This window comes from Vanacampus margaritifer, chromosome 1 (assembly GCF_051991255.1).
Source record: "Vanacampus margaritifer isolate UIUO_Vmar chromosome 1, RoL_Vmar_1.0, whole genome shotgun sequence".
Lineage (NCBI taxonomy): Eukaryota > Metazoa > Chordata > Actinopteri > Syngnathiformes > Syngnathidae > Vanacampus > Vanacampus margaritifer.
The window spans coordinates 56993974-57020579 of record NC_135432.1 but is presented as its reverse complement, the minus strand read 5'-3'; the positions used below and the strand labels follow the sequence as shown (position 1 = coordinate 57020579).

General features: G+C 40.4%; 1 protein-coding gene across 3 annotated transcripts; it reads right to left on the bottom strand.

Annotated features, from left to right (window-relative positions):
* Positions 1–1452: 1452 nt before the first annotated feature.
* Positions 1453–26341, bottom strand: tmem63c (transmembrane protein 63C). Of its 3 annotated transcripts, none has more exons than XM_077556221.1 (23): positions 26181–26341; positions 19185–19410; positions 16863–16942; positions 15951–16038; positions 15771–15808; positions 15054–15196; positions 13301–13352; positions 13101–13209; positions 11857–11930; positions 11666–11746; positions 11478–11598; positions 11216–11349; positions 11008–11130; positions 9413–9566; positions 9226–9332; positions 7958–8044; positions 7798–7863; positions 7554–7716; positions 7361–7466; positions 6383–6550; positions 6174–6286; positions 6012–6086; positions 1453–4674 (listed from the first exon to the last, which is right to left on the bottom strand). In XM_077556221.1, exons 2-23 carry the CDS (start codon positions 19392–19394, stop codon positions 4426–4428), a joined length of 2541 nt encoding a protein of 846 aa, XP_077412347.1. In that variant the 5' UTR covers positions 19395–19410; positions 26181–26341; the 3' UTR covers positions 1453–4425. The 3 variants fall into 3 exon arrangements, with proteins under 3 accessions (XP_077412347.1, XP_077412365.1, XP_077412356.1); XM_077556230.1 differs by having other exon boundaries at positions 4482–4674; positions 6007–6086; XM_077556239.1 differs by lacking the exons at positions 16863–16942; positions 19185–19410; positions 26181–26341 and adding an exon at positions 16136–16397.
* Between the last annotated feature and the right edge of the window lie 265 nt (positions 26342–26606).

The window sequence follows — 26606 nt, the reverse complement described above, 5'->3', positions numbered from 1 at the left end:
GTGGCTCTGGGTGCCGGTAAAATATTCGGCAGCATGTGCCGAGGCTCGTTTGTATGCAGAAACACTTCTTCAGCCATTAGTAAACATACTTTTGCATTCATTAATGTGGCAGCTTCAGCCCAGTGGTTATTCTAGGTCAAAGCTATTGGACCTTGGTTTCATCGGTTCATAGCAGTTTCACACATGCTCCGTTAATGTTGCTGTTAGCCTCTTGGCAGCCTCTTTGAGCAATTTTCTTTTTGAAGAAATGTCCAGTTCGTTCTCCAAAGTAGAACACCTGAAATGTATTTGGGGCTAATCAGAGACACTTCACCCCCCCCCCCTTCAATGTTATGAGGGTGTGCACACTTGTGCAACCACATTGTTAGTTGTGTATCGCTAAAATATAAAATGATTTAACTTTATATCATGAAAAACATGATTTCAAACAGGGGTGTGTAGACTTTTTATAACCTCTGTACCAACGTAAACAAAAAGTAGAAAAGTAGCGCAATGGTGGTCCAAAGTGAATGGACTGAGCCCAATGTATTTTTATTTCAGTTTACAGCACTTAAGACTGTTGACAAATGGGAACAAGCCTGAAAAGAGAGAACTTTTCAAATGATGCTGTTCTTGGACATGGCCATGGGTACGAAGAGTATGAAGAAGAAACATCTGGATAAGGGTTAGTACATTGAAATTAAATACCGGTATTTTTGATCAAATCAAAAGTAAACAAATACAAAACATGAAAGTGTACAGAAAAAACTATGGATGTCAATCCAAAACTGAGGGGGGGGGGGGGGGCGAATCCCTCTTGCTACGTATTTAAACCAAAAAATAACAACATCCATACAATTGTTCATCTTAAGATGTTGGGACATCTTCTGATGCTTAATGTTTAGTACAAATGTCTTTAATCATTTAGATCAGGTGTGTCCAAACTGCGACCCGGCGGCCATTTGCAGCAGCCCATTACATATACCGTTACTCAAAATAACATGGCCCGCATTAGTATTTATTTTTATTTTATTTTTATAAACGGGGGCATGAAAAGCGTGCATGTCGAAAATGTCGCTATGCTGACGATATGCAAAGACACAAATAATTTTATAATAGTAAAATAGTAGCAACATTTCCCTGAATTAAGGTGAATACAAATATAAGCCAAAATGGTTTCCTCCATTTTCTGCTCCTTGTCAAGGTCCAATTAATGATCCAAAAAATGTCAATTTACTAGATTTCTCTTGTTTTGGTTCTCATTTTGGAGCTCAACATAATACTGGGGCTGATCTTTTCTAGTGGGTCACAGGGCTGCTGACCACCCCGAAATGTGCTTATCGTTGCTTTTTTATAACTACAATTTATAAACAATATGCAATTGCTTGGTTTGGCCATTTTGGCACTTACATCCTTCTATTTTTTCGTATCCGATCCTCGAAGGAAAAAGTTTGGACACCCTTGGTCTAGATCTTCAGAAAGAAAAATGGGACATTTCATTTTATTCCCCAACAGTTTCAAAGTACAAGCCTTAACATGTTTCAAAGCAACAGCTATGACCTACAGACAAGTTTGTCAGTCTGGCATTTGATCAGAGATCTTGGAAAGAGCAAAAATGTCCACACAAGGTCACTTTTTGCAGAGGTTGAACTGTTATATGATCTTCATCTAAAGATACATTTCATTTGTCATAAATATATACGGACTCCAAAAGCTTGACGACTTTCTTGTCCATACTAAGGCCATAAATAGAACCAATCAAACTCGGTACAGTATTGTCTAGCCTCCATCTATTGACATGTTGCGTTTCAATGCTTGAGCACACATGAGGTGGAATCTAAGTGGATAACTTAATATTGTCTGGTGTTTGCTGCCTAAAAGAACCATAAAACCACTGACTAAAAAGCTTTTTTTTTTTTAACGACATTTTATGTTGTTGCCCTCTATTGTTAGTTTAGCCTGCTCATTATTCTTCAGTTCATGCAGCATATTTCAGGCCATGCTGGATTGTCACACGGAAGGGAGTGGTTCTTCAAGGCACAGCAACAAGAAACAATCACGGGGTGGGGGTGGATGAGACATTTTGCAATTATATGACATTCACTCCAAAATTCCACCAAACAGCTCCATTATGATAATGCAGTTTCTATTGTTGTGGTATTTCAACAACACAAATCATTTCAAACACAAAAAAAGAGATGTTGGGAATTTTCTTGTGGTTTTAGATACACAAGTGGATGAAAGCAGTTAGATTGTGGTTACTCTATTTACTGGAGTTGGCAGATTAGTTTCATCAAGTGGCAAAAAAATGTGCTACGCTGGTCATGCTTTTATTTTAGTGCAGGTTTGGGTAAGGACGGAACCCAAAGGACACGCATCCCTAGTAGAACACAAATTATGTTAATAGTAAAATATATAAATGCTAGATTTCCTGATTTTCTACCCATAGTTTTATCATAATGCTAGGTGGCTACTTATTAGCATTACTAACATCGCAACATTGTAAATAAAACTTTGTGTTTTTAAAGCCCCACAAAGTTGTTTAGAAGTTGCACTCATATTTAAAGGAAGGAGACCACACTTCGCAAGGCTACCAATTATTTAAAAAATAAAAAAGAGGGAGGATGAGTGCGCTGCCGTGGATCAAAAATCTTATTAGAAAAATACTCAGCAGGTATTCTTCAAGCTTGGTGGGGAAAAAATCTAAATGAGAAAGCATGGAAAAGCTTATGCACTTTGTTGTTGGAGAAATGTATTGCTGACTTGTTTTGATTCACAGCCCTTGATGAAGACTCTTAATCGAAACACGCCGGCAATAAGATTCTCTAGCAACAAAGTGCCTCGGCTTTTCCATTCTACCAATTATTATTTGGAGTGAGCGAGCGAACGGGATCAGCGAACAAGAGTGGCTAGCAAGAACTTGATGGGGCAGCTAGCAAGAACTCGCTGGAGCGGCTAACAAGAGTCGCTGGCAAGAACTCGCTGGAGCGGCTAACAAGAGCGGCTAGCGGGAGAAGCTAGCAAAAGCTAACGAGAACAAAGTAGAGGGAGACAAGCGGCAGGAGCTCGAATCAGGGGACTCAGCAACGGCCACATGCAGGCTCCAGCTGTGGATGGTAAGCGGCGGTTGACCCATTGGGTCTGACACGAGCTGTAAGCACCACCAGAGGCTAACTACGTTCTAAAAGTTCTTCTCCTTCGGGCTTCTATTGGGTAGATGCCACGGACTTCCGACTCTCGTGAGTCACACACCGTTTCCGGCTACTGCTGCGACACACAGGCCACATCCCAACACTCGCACCCCCACCACTGTGGATAAGTGGTATAAAATGAATGGAAGGACAGTTGTTAAGGTATGTTTGAGGACTGTTTGGAGCGCATGAAGTGTGAACAGAATATGATGATGTTATCTGCACACTATTGTGGCTTTAGTTGTGACACAGGGCGGTCTCTGGTTCAAGTACCAGAATATGTATACTAAAAATGTGATGTATTTCTTTAGCTTACACGAAAGAAAAGTTCTCAAACAGTGAGCCATGGCACATTAGTCAGAAGTCAACAAATTATCAATTTTCATTTAATTTTTAAATGTATTTATTACCCCCCAAAAATAGCATTGCTCAGCTTTCTATGCCAGTGATGTGTAGTGACAGGAAGAACAATTAAATGCTCTTCCACTAGATGGCAGAAGATACATAAACAACTTTTTTTGACATTTGTTTAGTGGTGTGATGCCTTTTTTCTGCCTCGACTGAATAATGGTTGGGAAACATTTAACTACACACTCAAAAGAGGATAATAAATAATTATCAACCCAATTCAACAACTCAAACGGCCAAAGCATAATACCGACAACACATTCAGTAGCAAAAATAAATGCTGAAGTAAGTACGTCGAGCTTCAGAGCGTAGCGCTGCTTGTGCTAGGGGAAGGGTAGCGAGTGTACATCTCGGCGTTACATTGCACCCTCCGTCTGTCAGCTCTCTCACTGCAGATGGCTTCGCAAGTCGCCGCACCCCCCCTCAGCCTCGCCGCGCTCTGGCCGCCATCAACCAGATATCACTCTAGCCCGGACCGCTCTGTCAGTCTGGCAGGGCGAGTCTGCTCACACCACCCACTCTGGTGGGATCTTTCACCTCCACAAGACAGTTTTTGCCTTCCATTGCTTCGAGTCACTTGAAGGTAAAGAGTCATAGAGGAGGATGGAATCTACAGTGACTGGCGGATAGTTCGGGTGTATGAGACATATTCCGGATATGATCGCATGGATCCAGTATTTTCATCACATCCTCTTCAGCTCCCATCATTTGAATAATGTCCACTCATGTGAGGCAGCAAAGTTGGGAGTCTGAGGTCAAGTGGAAATGTAGCATCGCAGCACGATCTCAGGTGACGTACACGTGGAAACCAGCATTGGGGTGGGTAGGGAGGTAAGGGGGGGGGGCATTACTGGTAGCCGACTGGGCTGTCCATGAACGGGCTGGAGCAGGAGGTGTCGGGGGGGTCTTGGAGCTCAGTCTCACGGGTCTGGGTGTGCTCTCCCTCTCCCTCCTCCTCCTCCTCCTCTTCTTCTTCTTCTGTTGGGCCGTTGGCTGAACTCTGGGAGCTGGCCATGGCGCCATAGCTGTGGTGGGCCGGAGAGGGCATGGGGGTCAGCGCGAGCTCTGGCTCCAGCAGGACCGATGCCACAAACAGCTGAAGAGACAACAACGTATACAGTAACCGTGTCACTCAGTCGATCAGGGTCGTGGGGTTCACAGAGAATTTTTCACAACAGTGGGACTTCCTACGTGCAAAAAAAATCCACTTTAGTGACGGTTAGTTGGCTTCCAAGTTATTCTAATTTCAGACTCTTTTATATACATCTACTAAAATATAATGTATACTCTCCCTGTGCCCCTCATAAACCTTTCGGAACTCTAGGCAATGTTTCAACATTCCTAACTATTGTAATACAAAATATAAGTGAACACTGCACAATGACTTTCTGAACGCACCCTGTAGTACAAGTACAATCTTGACCGAAAAGTGAAAAGGAAGATGTTTGCAGAGAAATATTGTCACTTAGTGGAAAGTATTGGTGAAATTAAGTGTAGTATGCTAACTCCATACTCTAACAACAGTTGGGGCAAAAATAACCCAATTTAGGTCAAAATGAGGCCGACCCACTGCATGGGTCAATTTGACCCAACGTTCTCAGACATTTTGTACAAAACAACCCCCCAAAAATTGGGTCATTTTGTACAAAGCAACTCAGAAACTAGAGTGCAGACTATAATAAAATTGGGTAAAAATAACCCAAGATAGGTCAAAAAGTGACTGATACATTTATTTTTTACATTTTTCATTTAGCCCAAAAAAGACCTGTTTTTGTTTAGGTTGTTGTTGTTGTTGTTAATTATTTTATTTGGGAGGAAGGGGGGGGGGGGTCCTAAAAGGACCAACCCACTACTTGGGTTGCTTTGTACAAAATGACCCAATTTTCGGAGGATTGTTTAGTACATAACAACCCAGAATGTTGGGTCAAATTAATATCAATCTACACTCTCAAAACGGTTGGGTCAAAAATAACCCAGTATGGGTCAAAAAGGGGCCGACCCAACTTTTGGGATTTTTCATTCAGCAGGTCAATTTGAACCAACTTTCTTGCTTTGTACAAAATGACCCAGAGAGTAGGGTCAAATTGACCCAAGTAGCGGGTTGATCTCAGTTTGACCAAAATTGGGTTATTTTTGACCCAACTGTCTTTAGAGTGCAAATCCACTTTTGGGGCCTTTTGACTTTTGAGGGTCAACTGTGTAAGTTGTAAGTTAAAAAACAAACAAAAACAAAAACTCAAATTCAATAGGTGACAGAAACATTGTAATGTGTATTTAATTCAACACACTAATGCGTCAGCCTGGTAGACTTTTTTCAGTCAAACATCAAAAACAATTTAGAGGTAAAAATGAATCACACATGTTGCTTTAGCAACTTAAAAATGGTGCAAATTGTAAATAAAATAACTGATAGTAACAAAAATTGTACTTTACACTGGAAGCGGTGGTTGAAGTAACCGTACTCCTGTCTGCATCGGGGAGCGTTCGCTCTGCTGGTTGATTAGACATCTGAAATGAAGACATGAAAAGCTGAGACACATAATAATAAATAATAGAAAAAAAATACATGTGAAGCTGAAGTTTGATCAAGCTGACCTGGTAGCTTGTTGACTTGTCTGGTTGCTTTTTAAGGCACAAGCGGAAAAGGGCAATGGCAATAGATGAGAGCAGGGAAACCAAAGTAAACAGGGTTATCGGATGCACTGCACCTGCGAAGGCAGCAGACAACAATTCTTAATGTCACCAAGCACTCATGGCACAATACCAGAGATTAATATGGGAACGGGATTAAAAGGACGCAGTACCTAATCTGAGAACAGAGAAGAAGAGTAGCCAGAAGATACCGAGGATGGGAGCGAAAATGACCTGATGGATGGCGGCTCTATGGATGTGCTGGTTGAGCTTGGTGGGAACGTATGCATAGTAGATGTTGTAGCGGTCAACCATGTGCTTCAGGATCACATAGAGCAGACCTGAAAAAGGTACGACGACACATATTTGATCAGCATCAGACCTTCAACTCCAATCGATTCAAAATGGTGTTAACAAGGTGCTACAAGGTGAATGAACAACACTTAAAACAGTTGTGCTCATAAATGTACTTATCACTAGGGTATGTAATTTTTTTTTAGCACAACTCTAAATTGGGATTGACAGGTCTTTGTTTAAAATGATCTGTACACTATATATACACAGTAATATACAGTTGTGCTCATACGTTTACATGCCCTAAGGATATGTAAACTTATGAGCACAACTGTACATTGAGAGAGAAAAAGAGAGAGAGAGAAAAAAAGAGAGTTTTGCTCACAAGTTTACTTAAGTAAACTTATGAGCACAATTGTATAGATATCAATGTAAACTTATGAGCGCAACAGTAGCATTTTCCCTTAAAATTGCATGAAACAAAAGGCAATTTTCTACTTCTACTACTGCACTATTTCCAAGATGTTTTGTATTGTGACCGAAACACCAAACAAAACCTAAGAACCAAGAACCCAACACATATCAGTGGTTTCTCCTCCTGCCCATCCCAAGTGTGGATTTGATTGCAGAAGTGAATTGACGGCAATTGTTTAGCAGCCAGCCAAGATACGAGCGAGAGTGGGTGTCTGGCATCAGAAAAATATGCCGTGTCTTCGTGTCTGGGATGAGGGTAGCAAATTTGTAGTCTGCACTGGACTGGCAGGCAGACGAGGAGAGTGAGGTTTGGGATTGACAAACACACACAGGGAGTAAAGACAGGGTACGAGGCTATGTGAAGCTTAGTGCGTGTCACTCACCGAAGGGTGTAATGATGGGACAAGTGATGCTGTAGGTCACACTGACGACAAAGATACACATGGTCCAGGCATACTCCAGGCCAAATTGGAACTCATAAGTCTGACTCTGCGTCCGGAAAACAAAAATCACAAAAAGTACTTGAGCACAATCTGGGAAATTCCATAAAGCCTCCAGAAGAGGTGATTGGCTCACCCGTTTAACATGAATACGTTCAGCCTGAGACTTTGCGAAGCAGAGGCGAAGGCCGTACACCGTCAGCGCCGGGATACGAAGCAGCTCCATGGCGGTGCCGATCAGCCCAGAAGTGATCACGTAGTTTACAAAGAACGCACCGTTGTCAGGGAGAAAAACACACCTGCCCGGACAGAAAGATGAGCTCGTCACTGATGTTTCAGAAAAAAAAAAAGAGCATTTGAATACATGCTGTGCATCTTACTGAAATTTGACATCCTTTTCATCTAGGAAGTTGACATCAAAAAGCCAAGTGAAGAACAGGTCCAGACTGTAGAGAACATACAAAATCAACAGTTGTTGAAGTCTAAAGTGGATGTTCATTTGATAAAATGTACATCATGTTGCTGCTTCTGTGGGCGCACCTGGACAGGCCAAGCGAAGGCAGGATGAGGACCATAAAAACCAGCAGTAAAAAGCACTTGTGCATTGTGACCTGGTTCTCACCGGATCTGAGGAATACAAATAAATGACAGGCATCATTGTGCTATGTATATAGACGCACTTCATTAGGCACCAAAGGAACTGTAGCAATTTGATTCGCTCTGTAGCGGAGAATTGTCACTATCAATCACAAACCAGCATTATTATCTTTGAAAGAGCCTTTTTTTTTTTTTGTTTCCATGTCATTCGATTGTTCAACTGTACCTGCTGTTGTGGCCAGTGAGCGGACGTAAACACCTCTGGGGCACCATTAACTCATTCACTGCCATTGACGGCTAAAAACGTCAAAAATTCATTTGAACTATTAGTTTAACATTTTTTTCCTCTTTTGTTAACAAGAGTATGAAAAGCAATCTTTTTTTTTATTGTACATTTAGAACAGACATGAAATTTGTGATTAATCGTGAGTTAACTAGTGAAGTCATGCGATTAATTACGATAAAAATTTTAATAACCTGACGCCCCAAATTTTTTATAATCTTTTTTTTTTTATTCATTCACTGCCATTGACGGGTATAAACGTCAAAAATTCATTTTAACTATTTCTATTAGTTTAACATTTGTTTCCACTGTTGTTAACAAGAGTATGAAAACCTAGATTTTTTTTCATTGTACATTTAGAACAGATATAAAATTTGCGATTAATTGTGAGTTAACTAGTGAAGTCATGTGATGAATTACAATTAAAAAAATGTATTGCCTGTCGCCCCAAATTTGTAATAATCTTTTTTTTTTTATTAATTCATGGCAGTGAATGAGTTAAAAATGATTAATACATAATGAGAAATCACGCCATGGCGTATCAGTTGACTTGTCGTGGAGCTGGCGGGCTCATTAGCACGAGCTTGGCTTTTCACTTCAGTAAATAGTTGATTTGCATTCGCTCCTTCACACATCACGCCTGCACAACATGTTTGTGGGGGTGGTTATGTAAAGACAGGGCGCTCATAGGTGTTTGCATGAGGTTGTCTCCCCGTGTGCAGCTGCTCCGCTCCGCCTCCCAGCGAGCGCACGGCGACTGCTGTGCATATCGCAATCCTCGCATGGAGATCTCTATGACAACCTTCCCAGAATAACAGTGCGAGCGGCGACAGAGGGAAGGAGCGGGAGTAACGAGAGCAACAGGGTGAAAAGGGAGAGAAGGAAATGAGCGGGGATGAAAGATGACAATGGAAACCATGCTAAGTACCTGGTCCAGTGAGACTCAAACATGGCCGAGTAGTAGACAATAAAGGGCAGCAGGACTGAAAACACCCACAGCAGGAGGGTTGGGAAGAACTCAGTGATCATGGGACTCTGTTGGGCCGAGAGAGGAGAAGGAAAACATACGATTGGACAACCAGCAGCTTGAATCCCACTTGGCCTTTCAATCTGACCTGCAGACTCTCCACAGGCCTGGTGACATTGAACTTGTCCATGGTGTTGACGATGACGGCGGGCGTGGTGAGGAAGAAGAGCAGCAGAAAGAGGAGGATGTTGAGCAGGACGCAGCGGAGCCACCAGCGAGATCCACACACTGACAGGTTTTCCCTGAGTGGGGAGGCGGATTGGATAATAAGATCAACATCCGCAAGGACAACTCTCCACTTGTGACATATTTGTACTTGAGGTACTGACATGGGCCTGAAATAGCCAATATTTGGATAAGGTAGTTAATGTAAGGAGGGGAACAGTGTACAATGCTCAGAATTACAATAATTAAAAAGTTACATACCACTAGTGTATGTAAACACTAGTTGTTTTTTTTTAGGAGCACAGTGGCTCTTAACCAGAAATTTTAGTGCTGCAAGAAGAACAATCAAAACCGCCTTGCCAAGTTAATATTCACTCAATTCATTTTCACTATATAACTAATAGATGGGCTGAAGTGCGGAGTATAGGTTTGTCAGCATTCAAAAATATTCAAGAATAGTAATAAAAAAAATTAGGGGTGTCAGGCGATTACATTTTTTGACTTCATTAGTTAAATCACAATTAATCACAAATTTTATACTTGTTCTAAATGTACAATAAAATGTATAATAAAATATATATATTTTTTACTAAGTTTTCATACTCTTGTTAACATGAAAGTGGAAAAAATGTTAAAATAAGAGAATATGGCTGCATCTTTTAGTCATTGATACAGTAATTTCATAATAATTCATAAAATTAAGTTAAAATTAAAAAGATGTACTGTACTGTAAAAAACGAGTGTGATATTGATTTGTGTTGAGGTCATTTTTTCTGCCACTAGATGGCATAATGGCATTTGTAAGACATTGGTCAACTCAATGCACTTTTCTTTTCATATTACGAGCTATCTAATGTTTAACATGAAGTAACTTGTGAAATTCTGCACATTTTTAAAATTGCAAAATATAACTTGACCCCAGTCTCCACAAATGAATGCATTAATAAATTTATTACTGCTAAATTTTGACGTGGACATGTCTGTTGCGTTGTGACTGGAATTCTCCCAGTACAGGCTTTCTAAGTAAGGGGCGGTCATTAATTGCACGTTAAAAAGATTAGCAATAATAATGATGATAATAATGCATTGGATTTATATAGCGCTTTTCTATACACTCAAATACGCTTTACAATGGATGCATTATTCATGCACTCACACATTCACACTGTGTGGCAGCGGTAAGCTACTTAAGTAGCCACAGCTGTCCTGGGACAGGATGACGGAAGCGTGGCTGCCAGTGTGCGCCTACGGCCCCGCCGACCACCACCAAACATACATACACACACACACACACACACACACACTGTTTGGCCTGACTAACCTCACTTCATCATACTTCCCTGGCACCAAGATACCACAAGATGGCACCAAAGCCGTCTTTTTATAGTCGACATGACTTTAGCCTAAGCCTTAACCAGCAAGTAGATGAGTTTTTTTTTGGGGGGGGGGGTTATGTTCCCAAAAGCAACCAACAACAAATATGCGTGGGTTCGCTGTATACTTGATGTAAACACTGACCAGACGATGTCATTGGGAGCAGGTGCGTAGCTGATGCCCCACTGGTGAGACTGGACCACCGTGGTGATGCTGGACTGCTGGGGTTGTCTGCGGCAGCGCACGCAACTGTAGTCCTTCACAATTCTACAAAACACAACGGGAACGGCTTCAACCAATTTCTTCAATATGAACCCAAGGTTATTGTTGTGAAGGCTTTCATTTAACTCACACAGCAGTCATCCTCTCATCCCGAAATGTCACAAAAGCGATGCCCAGCCTCTTCATGTAGATGCGGTTCTTCTCAGCATTGAACTCATCCGTCCATTTCTCTTCTAACTCGCTGTAGTATTGTTCTGCATCCACCTGCAATCAAAGTTGCTGCATCAAGACCGTCAGAGAACCAGATTGACACTAGATTTGAACTGCAGCGCCATCCAGTGGAGTTCTACTGTCAGTGCGGCACAAGTCACCATCAAATCTAAGTCATGTACCTTTTCAAAGCCACAAATGTCACAGCAGAATATCTGAGCACACGGGTGGGTCGTCATCATGATTTTCCCCTCCTTTTGGGACTTTGTGGCAAAGTACATCCTGCCTTTCATCGCCTTGCGCCTGTAAAATCCAACGTTCTTAGACAATTTATAGCAAATAATGAATGAATTTAAAGCTGCAACTTTACCTTTCCAAGTCCAGCCTCATTAGCTTGTTGATGTCAAAGCAGAAACGTATGTCGGTGACGGTGCAACTGGGGTAAGCCTCACTAGAAAAACAAAAAGTAGAAAATATAACAATCATGCATCGCTAACAGCATAAATTTTATGCATGGCAATTGAATTTTTGAATTGAGATAAAGGAGGTAAATATGTTTACTGGAAGTGTTTGGTAATCAGTCCTGGGTCTGAAATTTCTCTGGGTATGGATGTGATCATCAGCGTTCTTGCAACCTGGAACACAATGTAAATAAAATAAGACTTTAGGTCATGCTTGCATACACGAGGAAAACTATTTCCCCCTCATTTTTATTTTTATTTCTTTTCAATGATCTTGCTGTTGTCTGAGTCAACAGATGATAAAACAGGATAGAATGAAATTCACCATAGTTTACCAGTATCACCCTGCCAAAATCATTTGTCATATTTTTCCCCCCCAAGATAACAATTAATTGCAATTTCAAAGGAAATTTTTGTGAATTCTCAGATATGCCCTACAAAAACAAAGAAATTAACAAAGAAAGTATTGTCTAACGAATAAATCATTGCATTTTAAAGTAACATAGAAAGATTATTTAACCACAACTTAGTTGTGGCATTGGAGCAATTAAGTTGGCGGTTTAGTGAGTACATTTTACTCTAGACTATATTTGGTCCCAGTTTAAAGAGAGTAAACTTGACACTTGGAAGAGAGTAAAATATTAATAATTTGGAAAAATCCCTCAAGTGTTGAGGACCAATCAGAAACTTCAGGTTTGGAGACGGACAATCTACCCCTCAGGTGGAATCCTCGTACCTCCATTTTTGGTCTCCTTTTGGATACACCCGCAATATGTTAACCCAACAGTATAAGCGTGGCAAAGCTCAAGTGGTAGAGTGGCTGTCTCCCAACAATATTATGTGCTATGCACCCCCACTAGTCTAAACACAGCATTCTGATTAATATTGTATTCGTGGAATAAGAATTAAGCAGCAAAATCTACATGTTTTTAACCAACTCAGGGTCGGCCATTTTGTCACTTTCTGTTGAGTAAAAGGGCTCAGCTAACGACCAATCACGGCTCAGCCTGTGAATGTCACATGACCAAACTCAGAAAACAGGTGAGCCATGATTGGTCCATACCTAAACTCTGAGCAACTGTGATGTCATTTTTAGTTGACAGCAAGTGGCAAAATGGCCGCCCCCTGAGATAGATAAAAACAGGTGGCCATTGCTGCTTAATTCATATTCCACAAACACAATCCTAATCCTAATCAGAATGCCGAGTTTAGAGTAAAGAACATTTTTGGGGGTTGACTTCCTCTTTAAGAATGAGTGAATGTGATTTTTCCTATTTTTGCAGACCAACATGTGAATGTTTGATTCTCAGCATTCATACAACAAGCAATGTCACGGCAACTGACCTTCTCATCTTCTCTGTACTGCAGCCGTACGGAGTGGTGAGCCATACATAGGAACGTGATGAGGAAGTAGACCAACGCAAATATGGCGTGCAGCCACAGGAAGCTGTCCCTGTGCGGCCAAAAAAACACTGTTACAGTCCCAACTATCCATTTCACGGTTTACATAACATGAGCTGTCAAGCGCGCCGCGTTAGACTTACTTTGCGCTAACATTAGCCAGTGTTGTTCTTCCAAAGTTCTCAGGACTGTCTCCTGTAAAAATAATGAAACATGACAGAGAGAAACATTTTAATTGGACCTAAAGGAAACCTCCTCATTTGGGTGAGGCGACCTTTACTATTTTCAGATTTTGCGAGCAATCTCATCATCTAAGTGACATTTCTCACATTTAAACTCACTCGCACTTACGCCCAAGTCTCTTAATTTGGTTGCTCTTTGTTTGCTGTTGCTATGGCAGTGTGTCAACTACCCACTGTTTGTTTAATGACAAGGGTGGCACGTCGCTCTGTGAGATGACAGTCAGCAGCAATAAAGTGGTTCTGTGGACTGCCCGGCTGCGCATTAACCCCAAAATGGATCCTGCCTTCATCCTGTTATAGAACGGCTTGCTCAACACTTCCAATAAAATAAACACACAACTGCCAAAAGGCGTTTTCGCTGCTATTTCGCAACTCGGTTTGCTCCCCCCAACCCTTTGCACCTTCGTGTGTATGTTAAGGGGAAACAAAAGGTCCTTCTACTTAAAATTCTATTTTTGAGAAGGTCTCATTCTGAATTGTGTGCCTTCATATTTCCCACTGCAGCCTAAATTCTAATAATTTTGTTCCATTGAAAACTTTATTCAATTTCTTCTCAAAAGTCAACCTTTGCATTTCAGATGATTTATCTTGACAGCCCTTTTCTGTAGTTTTTTTCTTCTTCTTTTTTTGGCAAATCAAATTTCAGCCTCTATGTGTTGACATGTCAATTTAATCTTTCCAGGGCCTTCAGTTTCAGTAGTGCTGGTCAATGTAAACTATTTTAGCATTGAGACTGTTTCATCAACCATTCAGATTTCAAATTTGTCCTCACTGTCAACATCAGCATTTTTCCATCCTCTGGTAGGTTGGTCAGAGTAAAATTGACTACAGCCAATTTGGATAGCAAAATACATTAGTAGGGATCTGCAGTAGTATTAATTTCGTTAACAAAAAACTAAACAAAAATATTTTCGTCAACACACATTTTTCCCGAAAATTAGACTAGACTAAAACCCTCATTGATAAGCAATAACTGAGACTAAATCAGTACGTAAAGGGAACAAAAAAAGAAGTAAATTATAGTTATACCATAACATTAATCCAACGGCTATAATGTTCCAACAATAATGTTAATCCGACCGCTAACTGACTGGCTAGCATAGCATGGAGCTAGTAGCTACTTGATATACTGTAATTGTGTGTGAAGTCGTTTTTCATCCAAAAAATTTGAACATTTTATGTGAAATAGTTTTAGATCCAAAATGTTCAACATTATCTGCTGACAAAAAATATAAAATGATTGTCGTGACTAAAACTAAACTAAAAAGTTGAGTTTTGGTTGACTAAAACTAGATGAATAAAATTATGTCACAGTTGACTAAAAATAAAAAATAAAAATGGGATGAGGTTGACTAACTATGTTGATTAAATTAATTAAATGGCTGATTAAATTAACACTAATCTGCACACATTAACCCATTAAATAATTTGCATATCTGGTGAGCATGGCATATTTTATTTTTTTCTCTCATTTTGTTGTCATGTCATTTGATAAATACTAATTCTGAAATGCACAATTGTGGGAGGTTCTATTGCATTTTTGCATAGTTGGGTTTCTATTGGGCAAGTCCCCACTGACGACCCAGTTACCAAAATCCCGGCCTGCCACTACCCAAAACATTTTCATAAATCCATCGAATGAGGGCCAAAATACCCAATAGATTCCCAGAAAAGTTGATTGGCAGGATCACAGCCAAAGACAGCAGGCACACCACAGTCATGAGCAGGATGATGTGCCGCTGGAAGGACAAATACGTTATGGCGTCAATGCCGCACTTGCTGCGGATCTCCTCGTCCCTGCAGAAAGAAAGTGACAACTGTGTCAGAGGGGGTCCCGTCGGAGGGAAATCACAAATATATTAGTTTCAAAATAGAAATGTCGATCAGCATGTATGCAGGTATTGTCTATTCTCACTCATCCAGAGCAAAGCTGTGGCACCACTGGTTTGGTGGTTACCAGACAGGAACTTCGGGAAAACCAAGAATATAAAATAGAATTAAAAAAAAAAAAGTGCTGGTCTCAGAACAGCCCACACACATGAAGAACTTACAGGGTGGCTTTACACTTTTCCCAGGGATCCCAGAGTTAGCCACTGGCACGAGAGCTAAAAACAGGCAGCCAAACCCCACCAAAAATACTATGGAAACCAATAGACACCGTGGAAATTGTTTTTTTTTTAAACCCTGAATCTGTTATGTCAGTCATAGTTAGAGCAAACACTCAGTGGGAAACCTCGGCACCAGTGGTTGCTTGAGGCCAGACTTGTTTGTTTTTGCTCATCAATGAGCGAGAACATGACTTTAGATTTTACGATGACATCAGCTTTGAGGACAGAAAGCCATTACAAAAAAAAAGTCAAGGTCAACTTACTTCATATGGTAAAGAGAGGTGAGCCATGAACAAAACCCCTGAAACAGAAACATTCAGGAATTTTGTCTTAACAGTACTACATTAATGATTAATAAAGTGTGTAAATAAACGCTATTGTCTAACTCTGGGCCTTTAAGTAGCTACAAAAAAAATATCATGACTGAAGCAAACTAGTCTCACCATGTCCTTTGTTTCCAACTCAGAAGGGCTGGACTCTGAGGGAGACTTCTCCTTCTCACTTGGTTCTCCATAAAACAAGGACGTGAGGCTAAATTGTGAGGACAACAAAAATGAAGAAGAAAAAAAGGGTCAATAAGCAGACATGGCATATTGATAGATCTGGGGGAGGTAAGGGAGATCCCCACCTATTGCTGTGCATTTGTCACCCCATCATTTTATGTCATTCGTCCGGAGCACTGCCAACACTGAATAGGTTGGTCACAAATGGGTCCTTTCAGCTCTGACTTGACATTAATACCACATTTTTATTATTATTATTATTATTACTACTACTACTATAAAAAAAAAATAAAAATCTGTGATCATGCCTTTTATCCCCCTATGGGGAAAAAAAACTCTCACAGGACAATAAAATAATCCACTAATACAATTTTGGACAATACACTATAGTGCCTTTCAAGGAACCGAAGGGCATTTTAACAACTGGCAATGTTGATGCAATAAAACGGAATTATAATACTTAGCATTTTTGTTGTAGGGAATCAAAAAGTAGGTCAGCACAAAAGGTGATAGAACTGTGAGGCTGAGGAAGGTGTACCAACCTTGTGCTGCCTGTTAAAATCAAGTGAATTGAATATATTATTGCTAAAATATAAAAATGGCTAACTTATGAATTCCCACTGAGAACACTCTTTTAGCAGGCTCAGATGACTCATTCGATCCAACTTGCATTTCAATATTCCATGCAAGTGAGAAGAGCGTCCAGCGCAGCACTCTATATAGCCAGCAGGGTGCGCTAGTGGATGCAACATGAGCGCTTCCATTGGGGATGACTGGATTCCTCCCATTTTAATTTTGCCAAGGCTCACCATGGAGCTACTATCACACATTTCAACAAAGACATGGACTCACCTGTCGTTGTCCATGAGCAGAGCCAGGCGGCCATAGTCCCAGGCAGCCTTCCTCAGGCAGGAGAAAATGAGTAAAAGGAGCTGCGAACCAAATCACACACGCAGAATTCATTACACAGACATATTTGCAAGAACAGCACAGAATGTAGTCATTAGACTTGAGTCATCTAATTATGCTAATTCGCTATAAAAGACTTTTAATGATGTTGCAGTCTAATTGGTCCCAATGGCAGGTACGCACTAAAAGGTGCTTGACCTCATAGGAATGATTTAAATGGACACCATTAACCGTTTCATGTCTTTGTGATTAGAGTCAATTATGTTCACACAACTAACATCAATCCCTCTGAGAGAAGAAAAATGGCAAATGAAAAAGATGACAAAAAATTCTTAATTGATTGCAATTCATGTATTCCGACATCTTTCTCCGTTTGCGTAGTATCCGGTTGTCGTGGAAACAGACAGCCAGGTCAGCTCGCACACACCAACGCATGCCGTGCACTCTACAAATGCGGTCTATAGCCAAATCTAAAAGGCTTATTTCTATTAAAGTGGCGCAAATTGCCTCTCGTAAAATAGGAATCAATCAAGTAGCGGATTAAAAATACACCGCAGTCAGCCACATTAAAGTGGATTAACCCTGAATAGTTTTGGCTGAATATCAAACAGAATGACAAATGAAAATGACGGAAGTCCAATTTCAATTCAATACGGATTATGCGAGTTGCTGAGAAGTCATTTAGTTTGGTGGCTGGTGAATACATCCATGTTAACAGGAGTATAATTGATGAGTGATTCCTTCTTCTCATGCATAGGCCATCAGGGCAACCTTGACTGGTGGCGTGGAGATAAATCAGGGTATTACCAAACTTTGAGATAATCCCCCCATTGTCTTGCTTGTTTCTTCACATCCATCGGTTATCTTATTTTATTTGGCTTTGTCTTAATGTGTGGGCACGCGCTCCTCCAATCCCTCATATGATTTATTCCGTATGATGATGGAATTGATGCAGAGGCGTGCTTTTGCCACCTTGGGGGGGGGGGTGTGGGGGCATGATTTGACTCACGCTCGTCATTAACAGACAGCGCTCAAGCCTCTGTGTTGCCCTGACAACACGCGGTGATGAAATGAGCCAATTAAAACATGGAGGTGGCAGATTGAGAGCGATATCAGTGCAGAATGGAGCCTGACAAGGCCTGACAGCAGAAACCAGTTAGCTGACAGCTGAGAACGGAAGCCTATTATTATCTGCCAAACTGGAGGAAAATAGCCTTGTGTGCACTTGTAAACACGTTTTATTCAAGGGGGGAAAAAAAGAGTTTAAGATGTCACTGTAATTGCTGTGGCACTTTGAAATGTGTTTTTGTTCCTGGGGATGCTTAACTACATCAATAGGAGCCTGAAATACTTTGAAACAAACCTTTTCAAGGCAGCAATATTTGTCACAGTTGAGGACACCCGATTATTGAAGGAGTAAATTTTAGAGCTCAGATTTGATTTCAGAGGCTTTCACTGAGAAAAATGAGCTTAGCAGGGGAATACAGAAGTGAATAGAGAGAGATATTTTTAGATACTCTGATTTCCACACCCCACAAAATCAAAGGCATCAATCTGACATTCTGTACAACACTGTGGAATGTTCATAGCAAACAACATATTCCGTGTTGCTGGTCCATTTCAAAGTCGTACAGAAAAAGAAAATCCTGCAGGATATAATGTAAGGTGAATTAATTTGGCCATGGCAAACAGGTCCTTAGGTGAGGGAGCAGACCAAGTACTGCCCTTAAAACTCCCCTATGATGAATACAAATTTTTTAACTCATTTTCCCTTGCCCGGCCAGACCTGAAGAGCTCCTCACTGCGGTGAATATTAGTCTTTCCACTATTGGCAGCTTTGGAAGTTCCATCGTATAGAGAAAAGAAAAAATGTTTTTTAGTATCGAGCACCTTCAGATTGGAATTCTTTATAGAAGACAACTCAACTTCCAGATCTCATAACTTTTCTCAGTTTGATGCCATTTTAAAGGACCCGGAAATGAAGTCATTAACCCGTTCCTGTTTTTAATGTACTGTTTTAACTGTACGTAATGATGTGTTGTGTTGCGCCTCTTGGCCAGGACTCAATCTGCGGATCTCAATGGGATTTTCCTGGTTAAATAATGGTTAAATAAAAAAATAAAAAATAAAAGTATAAAGTCATTTTATAGTACTACGAGTTCATTACGTTCAATGAACTGTTATATATTTTAAAAAAGAATTTCTGTAGTAAATACAGCAACTGTATATTGAGGTGTGGCTGCTTTATAAGTATGCAATGCTCACCATCCACATGATCACATTGACGGCCAAGACGGTGGGTATCCCCCCAAAGGGAAGACCCTGGAGGACACTGCTGCGAGAATGTGAGCGGTAGCATCTATCAGCTGTGCTATTCTCATCCTCGATTGAGTCCAGGAGGCTCAGGACATTCAGCACCACAGGCCTCCCTTCCACAGGGGGCGCTCTGGACATGAACAGTGCAGAGTCAGCCATCAGCACTGGACCATACCTGAACAAATAGAACACAACAAACAATGGAATTTTACAAGACAAGACAAGTGTTTTCAAGTAGTTAAATAAAAATAGTACTGTATTTCCTAAAATAGTGGCCATCTAAACTATGGGTGCTCACCAGCATAAACCAGCATGCAGGTCTTGCTGGTGTTACCAGCTACCAGCATGCTATTTTTATATAATGAATTTTGCCTGGTATGCCTCGATTATTGTTGTCTGTCTAAAGTACATTTCTCTGACTTTTTAAATTGCGTTCATACAAGCAGTCCCCATTGATAGACGCCTTCCCTCCATGCACTTAAGTGAATAAACACCCCCTGCCACTGTTAGGAAATGCGGTACGCGTCTAAAGTTAGCATTTAGCAGCGCAAGCTAAGCTAATGTGTCCCCTACCAGGTCAAAGTCAAACATTGTGTATTGTTATTAACACTGAAGTTAGGACTTTCAGTCCTCCAGTTCCTTTAAGTGCAAAGGTTATAACACTAAAAATGTTCCTATAACTAAGATACTGTATGTTTCAGTAAAGTATTATTTGTATTTGTTTGTTGTATTAGCCTCTTTTAGCATGATTACCGGTATGTTTTCTCATATATCACTATTTCATGAATAATTTATTTAATCATGAAGAAGTCAATTAATTTAGTATGAGAGATACAGTATATAGTGAGTTAGCTATAAGAAAAGGGGAAAAATTTATGTACTTGCTAATAGTGATGTACAACCCTGTCATTGGTATTTCGAACTGAGATTGCAAGGTTCAGTCTAATGACCATTAGATTCCATTAGCGGCCATTGATGTCTTTTTCTCAATCTGTCAAATGCAATTGAGATGTCACATAAAAACCACAGAAATCAATTTGATGAACCTGATCGTCTTTAAAACCTTGTCACCGGGAGATGCTAACAAATCAGTTTAAAGTAAGGAACGAGCCGAATGAAGAGGCTTTGTTCAACCGTAAAATAGTCTGTTTACTCAACTGCATATTTGAACAGCTGAGACCTGCCTTTTTTGTGTACTTTCCTATGTAGAGCATGCAAAGGATATGATCATTCAAAGTGCCATGAGTCATGACCACAGACGTGAAGCAGAAACAATCCACGGTCACACACACAAGATCAGTACCGAGTCCGACACAGCGCTGCATCAATATTTGCATGGAGTCATTTAATTGGAAATATGAGCCTTAACAGTAAATTCAAAGAGTATTTATACAGTTACACACACACGGGAATCATATTTCCCCTTTGCAGAATCATTGAATGTGAATTAAATACTAATCAGATTCAATACGATAAAATGTCAGAAAACAAAATGTGTCAAAATGTTGTGGTGTAGAAATTATAAAGAGCTGAAACAAAGTGAAACAAAAGGCATGAACAAACCTTCATCGGCTTACAAACTTTTCTTCTTCATGCATTAGGCAAGCTTCCAAGTTCCAATGACGCAAACTCCACCTCCAGAAAAGAGCTGGATGCTGACCACCGTATGGATTCACACAACATTTGGCCACAGAGTGACTCAGCATTTTCCACGCTGTGTTAGATCACACGCTTCAAAAGCTAAACCGTCCAACATGCTCGCTCTCATCCTGACAGATCCATTTCTTCCGCATCCTTTTGAACTCACAAGTTTCTCTAATCTTGTCCCTCCTGCATTTCACTAAACCGGGCCTCCAGCGCCGAGGCAGCAGATGTTATTCCTTTCACAGGTGCTGTGAGGGAAATCTGTGTTGCGCTTATCCCAGGTGCTGAAGTAAGTCTGTCTGACAACACAACAGATGCAAATCAAAAAGCTGCAAAAGGAAACTGCTCTGCTAATTGGATTCCCCCCAAAAATAGCACTGCGTGTGCATGTGTATGACTGAGAACGCCATCTCTAGGTAACAGACAGAACAAATGAGCAAATGTAACTCAATGACACCCAGCAACTCTACTTCACTCTCCCTGCTTTTATTTCCAGTAAAGCAGTGCCAGTGGCTGCCACAAACATGATCTCTGAGCACTTTAGCGTCATTAACAACCACTGCAAACACAAAGTCCCTCACTAGCAATGTAGCGTGTCAGCACAAGGATTACAATGACAATGCAAAAACGTTTTATGATATTCCAGTGGGTTTACACCGACAGACCACAAATTCCATCGTTCAAAGTTACAAACATATTATGATGGATGTCATAGTAGTTTTTATAGTGTAATAGTAGTTTGTAGTGACTGAGGTTGTAACGATAACAAGAATATCCCAATATTAAAATTGCCACAATATCGTTGTTGTCATGTTATGTTATTAAAAGGAGCGCATCTGCTAGAAAAGGCCAGGTTGTTTACCATTTGTGCAGTTCCAGCGCCCTCTGGTGGTTAGTTTATTAGTGCAGTTTAATTTTAATTAGACATGTTTTGGCCACCTACGTTTAAGTCCGACACTATTGGCCAGATGAAAGGGAACGCAACACGTTTGAGTTCTTCCACTAAATTGACTCGATTCACAATGTGTGCATTAGAGAGTAGCCTGAGTGACTCAATATTAAGTTGTATTAGTGACTGCAGGTCGTTTATGTACATTGAGGTTAATGTTACCTGTACTATTTGAACTATATGTATTACGACCTCAGCTAATTAGCATTGTATAGACGAGACATTTACATTCAAATGACCATGTTTATTTTATATGTATTTTTTCATTCTACAGAAACCACACACACACTCTTTGCAGAATTTTGACACAACCCTTGTATTAGACCTCATGAGAGTCCCATAAAAACAGTCAAGCTTGATAATAACATTACTGGATCGATAATCACACACATTTTGCTGATAGTTGGAACAGGCACGTCAACAGAAATAACAATTCTTATTACGTTTTAATACCAAAGTATTCATTTTAAGGGAACATATATTTTCATATGATCATGTATGAATTAAAAGTGACATCCAAACTACAAATAATCCACTTATCCTCTTAAAAAACACAAAGTTAATGGACAGATCTAAACGAGCTCTCTCATTCTGTTGTCAAATAAGATTAACGAGCTGCCTGAAAAAGATATTAGCTTGTTTTGCCAGAGAAATGAACCATGAATAAAACGGAAGGCTGCATGGACGCTCAAGCCTGTGCACCTAATCAAGCGGCAGTCACTCAGAGGGAGAGAGCAGACTACCCGCAGGGACAACTTGCAATTAGCATGAAATTAGAAAGCTGTCTGTGACAGTCTTGACTGTAACCTTTATTTAACTCTAGATGGCAAAAGAGCAGAAATTTTGCATGTTTGCTTGCTTTTTTTTTTCTTCCCTTTTATGAGAAAAAGATTAACATGGACAAATATACCATATCGACAAATGGTCAAAAATATATTCTTTTTTTTTTTTTTTAAGATATAAATTGCCAGGTAGGAATGGGTTAGGGATTGGTCTTAAACTGCACAGCGTCATACTGAGAGAGCTGATTCGTACGTATATGGGGCAGGATGAGTCAAAAGTACGGCAAGGCACATAATAATAACAATTCGGCATTAAAAAACTGAGCATTATTAGCTTTGAAAATGTCATTATGGCAATATTAGAATAGGTGCGCAAGATCTAGCAGTGTAAAACTTAACTCATAAACCTTTAATACTGTTCTGGGAACACTTTTAGCGTGCGTCTGTCTGACTTTATTGCACAGACTTTCTTGTCAACTCTACTTGTTTTTCTGTTTTGTGGGAGAGTGGAGCCCTCAATCAGACATTGCTAAGAAAACAGTGTCATTTGGATTTTTTTTTTTTTTTTTAAACTGAGCTTTGGGATGTAAATAATTGTGGGCCACAAATTCTGTTCGACAACACAGGGCTTTCTTTATAGTACAGTATGTTTCCCTGTCTAACTTTCATAACGAGAGCGATAGTTAAAAGGTTACTCTAATCACACAGAGCAAAGGGGAAAGGAGAGGGAGGCACTTTCCGCACAATTTGTTCTCAGTAGAGAAGAGAGCAGCTATGATTATTTGTACACCTCTCAGACAGTAGATCAGTGAGGTGGGGGTTGAACGACGACAAGCAGATGATGCCACATCACCGCGTAGCCTGTCAGCGAAAGCCAAACGAGCCTCAGCGCGATCATGAGCAATGACTACTCACTCCAGCCATGCACAACAAACCAAACACCTGCTTCCTGTCTAGCTGCACATGCTCAGTAAGGCCCCGGGGGAGTTCAGTCTGTCTGCTCGGCTGCTGTATGGACAACCCTCATTAGAACCCATCTGGCATCTTGGTACAACTTGAGTCCAGCATGCATTGAAATTGCAACCACACAATCTAAAAATCGCACCAATCAGTGCTGTGTTTGCTTGTAGATTAGTTCACAACGCGCATAGCTTGCAGGGAGCACATCTAAAACGAGCTCAAGAAAACATGAGTCACATTATTGTTAGTGCCAAAAAGTGCAAACACTGCTCGTTACGACAGACAGCACCTTCGGGACATCTCTTCTATTCAGAGTTAAAATGCAGTCCATTTATATGCAACACAGCACAGCTTTGCTCAAAATTGAAATGACTTTTTTTTTTTTTTTTTAATCTCTCCAGGCAACCTAAATGTCAAGTGTAAATAACACAATCTGCCATATTTATTTAGTCCATTATAATCCAGCTGTCTGGGATAGTTTCTACCCTATTCACCGAGATGGGAAAATGACCTCAAAATGAACAAAGACTGCCCTAATTGAATCATTTGCTGTTGAGTACTGATGACTAATGCACTAACGCAGCTGATTTGATCCATTCAAACCATTTCGCAAATGATATTTTCCTGTTATTGTCTGAGCAGCATTTTCATTCGTGTACTGTAACATACATTCAATATATGCGAAAAGACTAATAATACACACATGAATTAATGTGAACATATGAATGTTCTACAATTGACTCGCCACCAGTCCAGGTTGCCTATCATTCATAGTAAATATTTTCGTGTGAAGAATAGGTCAACCAAATTAGTAGAAAAAAAAGCACTAGGCCTATATTGTGTTAGCAACTTAACCTTCACTGTTCATGTGACAAACCCACATAGATTAGTCCAGTCAATACGTCTTGCATGGTATTGTGGTTATTTGCACTCTGTGGGCTGACAACCACGACAAATGAGTACATGCTACTTACTGAATGTCATAAAGTGCAAACATTATAGCGCGACACAGCTTTGGCAACACCCAATCCAATGCAAATGAAAGTCAAAGTCGGACAGAAGCAGCAGCAGAGCAGGATTTATGTACACTAAAATTGTAATTTCACATTCAAGTTGCTAGACAGACAGTAAGGACTCAGCATGTGGACAATACAGACTGAATTGTATGTTTAGTGGAAAAAACTAAATAAAATGTAAAACCTTTGGCTTAGCAATGGGCATCATAAAATACAATAACTTGGAAGCAGTTAGTCGATTATGAGGAATTGACGAAAATGGCGTGCAAACACCGGCAGAAAAAAATCTATTTATTACTAATTGATCACTAGTCAAGGATATTTATTAAAACCCCAGCTCCTGGAATTCCCCCTCCACTTTTTCCATCTTGCTACTCTTTATGTGCAATTGGAACTGTTCACCTACTCGAGGTGCTGAAGAATAAGAAGCATTCAACACACAAAGAAAAAGAAGACCAGCCAGGCAGCCAATAACCATGAACTGTATCTCCTTTTTGACCGTTTGACAGCTGTTCAGTTAACCATCTCACTACTACAAGGCCTTTTAACTTCAATCTCAGCCTTGACTCGCGAAATTTTAATATCTGCATGGTGCCTGAAAATGACCAGCATTCAATCCAAAATCTTGCGTTGCATCCTTAGATTCAATATTAAAGCAATTCCCTAGAGAGAGAGTGCACACTTCCTGTTTGCCTGTATGGTGTTTTGCTACATCACAATGAGTTCATCCATCCTGCTATCTGTGGATTACATGTCCTGGGCGCCGAACCTAAAATCTACAACGACTCTTTATCTGGACTTGAATTGAACTTTGCTACTCACTCGTTTGTATTCATATGGCTATTCCCGTGGTCTGGTGTGCTGCATTTGGGGTTTACACCCACCCACAACAAAATTTGACAAATTGTAATGATTCCTTGTTTAAACATCAACAAATTGCTCACTGTAGTAATTATGACATGCACAACTACCCCAAGCATGTCTTGTTGGCTGTTGAGCACATCAAAGTGAGCTGAGTGTTGACATGAAATGTAATGTAATTAGCTCGGATTCAACAGGTCAAGCGACTCGACAAATGATGTCTTTGTGCGCGTATGTGACTGCAAACAGATAAAGGACACTACGAGTGCGTAGTCGGACTAAATCATAAGCTCCGTATGAACAAAGAAGGACCAGGCAGATAAAGACTAAATGGAATGCATATAATTAAGTGCACTCAGGAGCTGACAGGTTATAGTGGACCAAAAAAAAAAAAAAACAGGAGCTACGCTGCCTGTGTTTTGGGTGTAGCACGTTGCTAGAGACATCTTCACGTTCACCATATACGGCAGAAAAAGAAAAAAAAACACTCATATGATGCAATCGTTCCCAAAGTCTTGATCTGATTTCTGAACGTGATCGTGTCCGATCTTAGCAAGGCGACCCTCGTCCCTTCGCCTGCTGCAGCGCTCACAACTGCCTACACCGCCGTCAGCCACCTTCCCACCTCAACTTGATGAAAAACGGTTGCGACATTAATGGCGCAATTAACACGCCTCGATGCGCTTTTTTAGTCCGAGTGTGGGCGGATAAGGTCCAAATGAGCCTCACTCACCTCAAAACGCTTGCTGGCAGACTGGCGTGATGGAACGGAAGGAGAAGCCGCCGTAGTGTTTTGTCTTCTCCGGCCAAGAAACACAAGAAACTCCCACCTTCCCAGGGACCGTCTGAAAGTTCAACAACTGCCAGCGTGTAGCTCTAAGGGAGTGTCAACAAGCGAACACATGTACAGTAGTCCAACTCATTTGCTTTAAAGTGGAAGTACGGTAATGATTTGTCTCCTTTATTTAAGCGCAAAAATTAAAGACCGTGAAATGTAGATTACTTAGTTACAATGTACAAATATTTGTATTTAACTGCCCGTGCTGATAACTTAGCACAATGAGCAAAACAAAAAACAATAACACATTTTTAAAATCATGCCTTGGCTCAAGCGTATTGTATTAGTTCTGAGAACATTGTGTGAACTGACTGAATACTA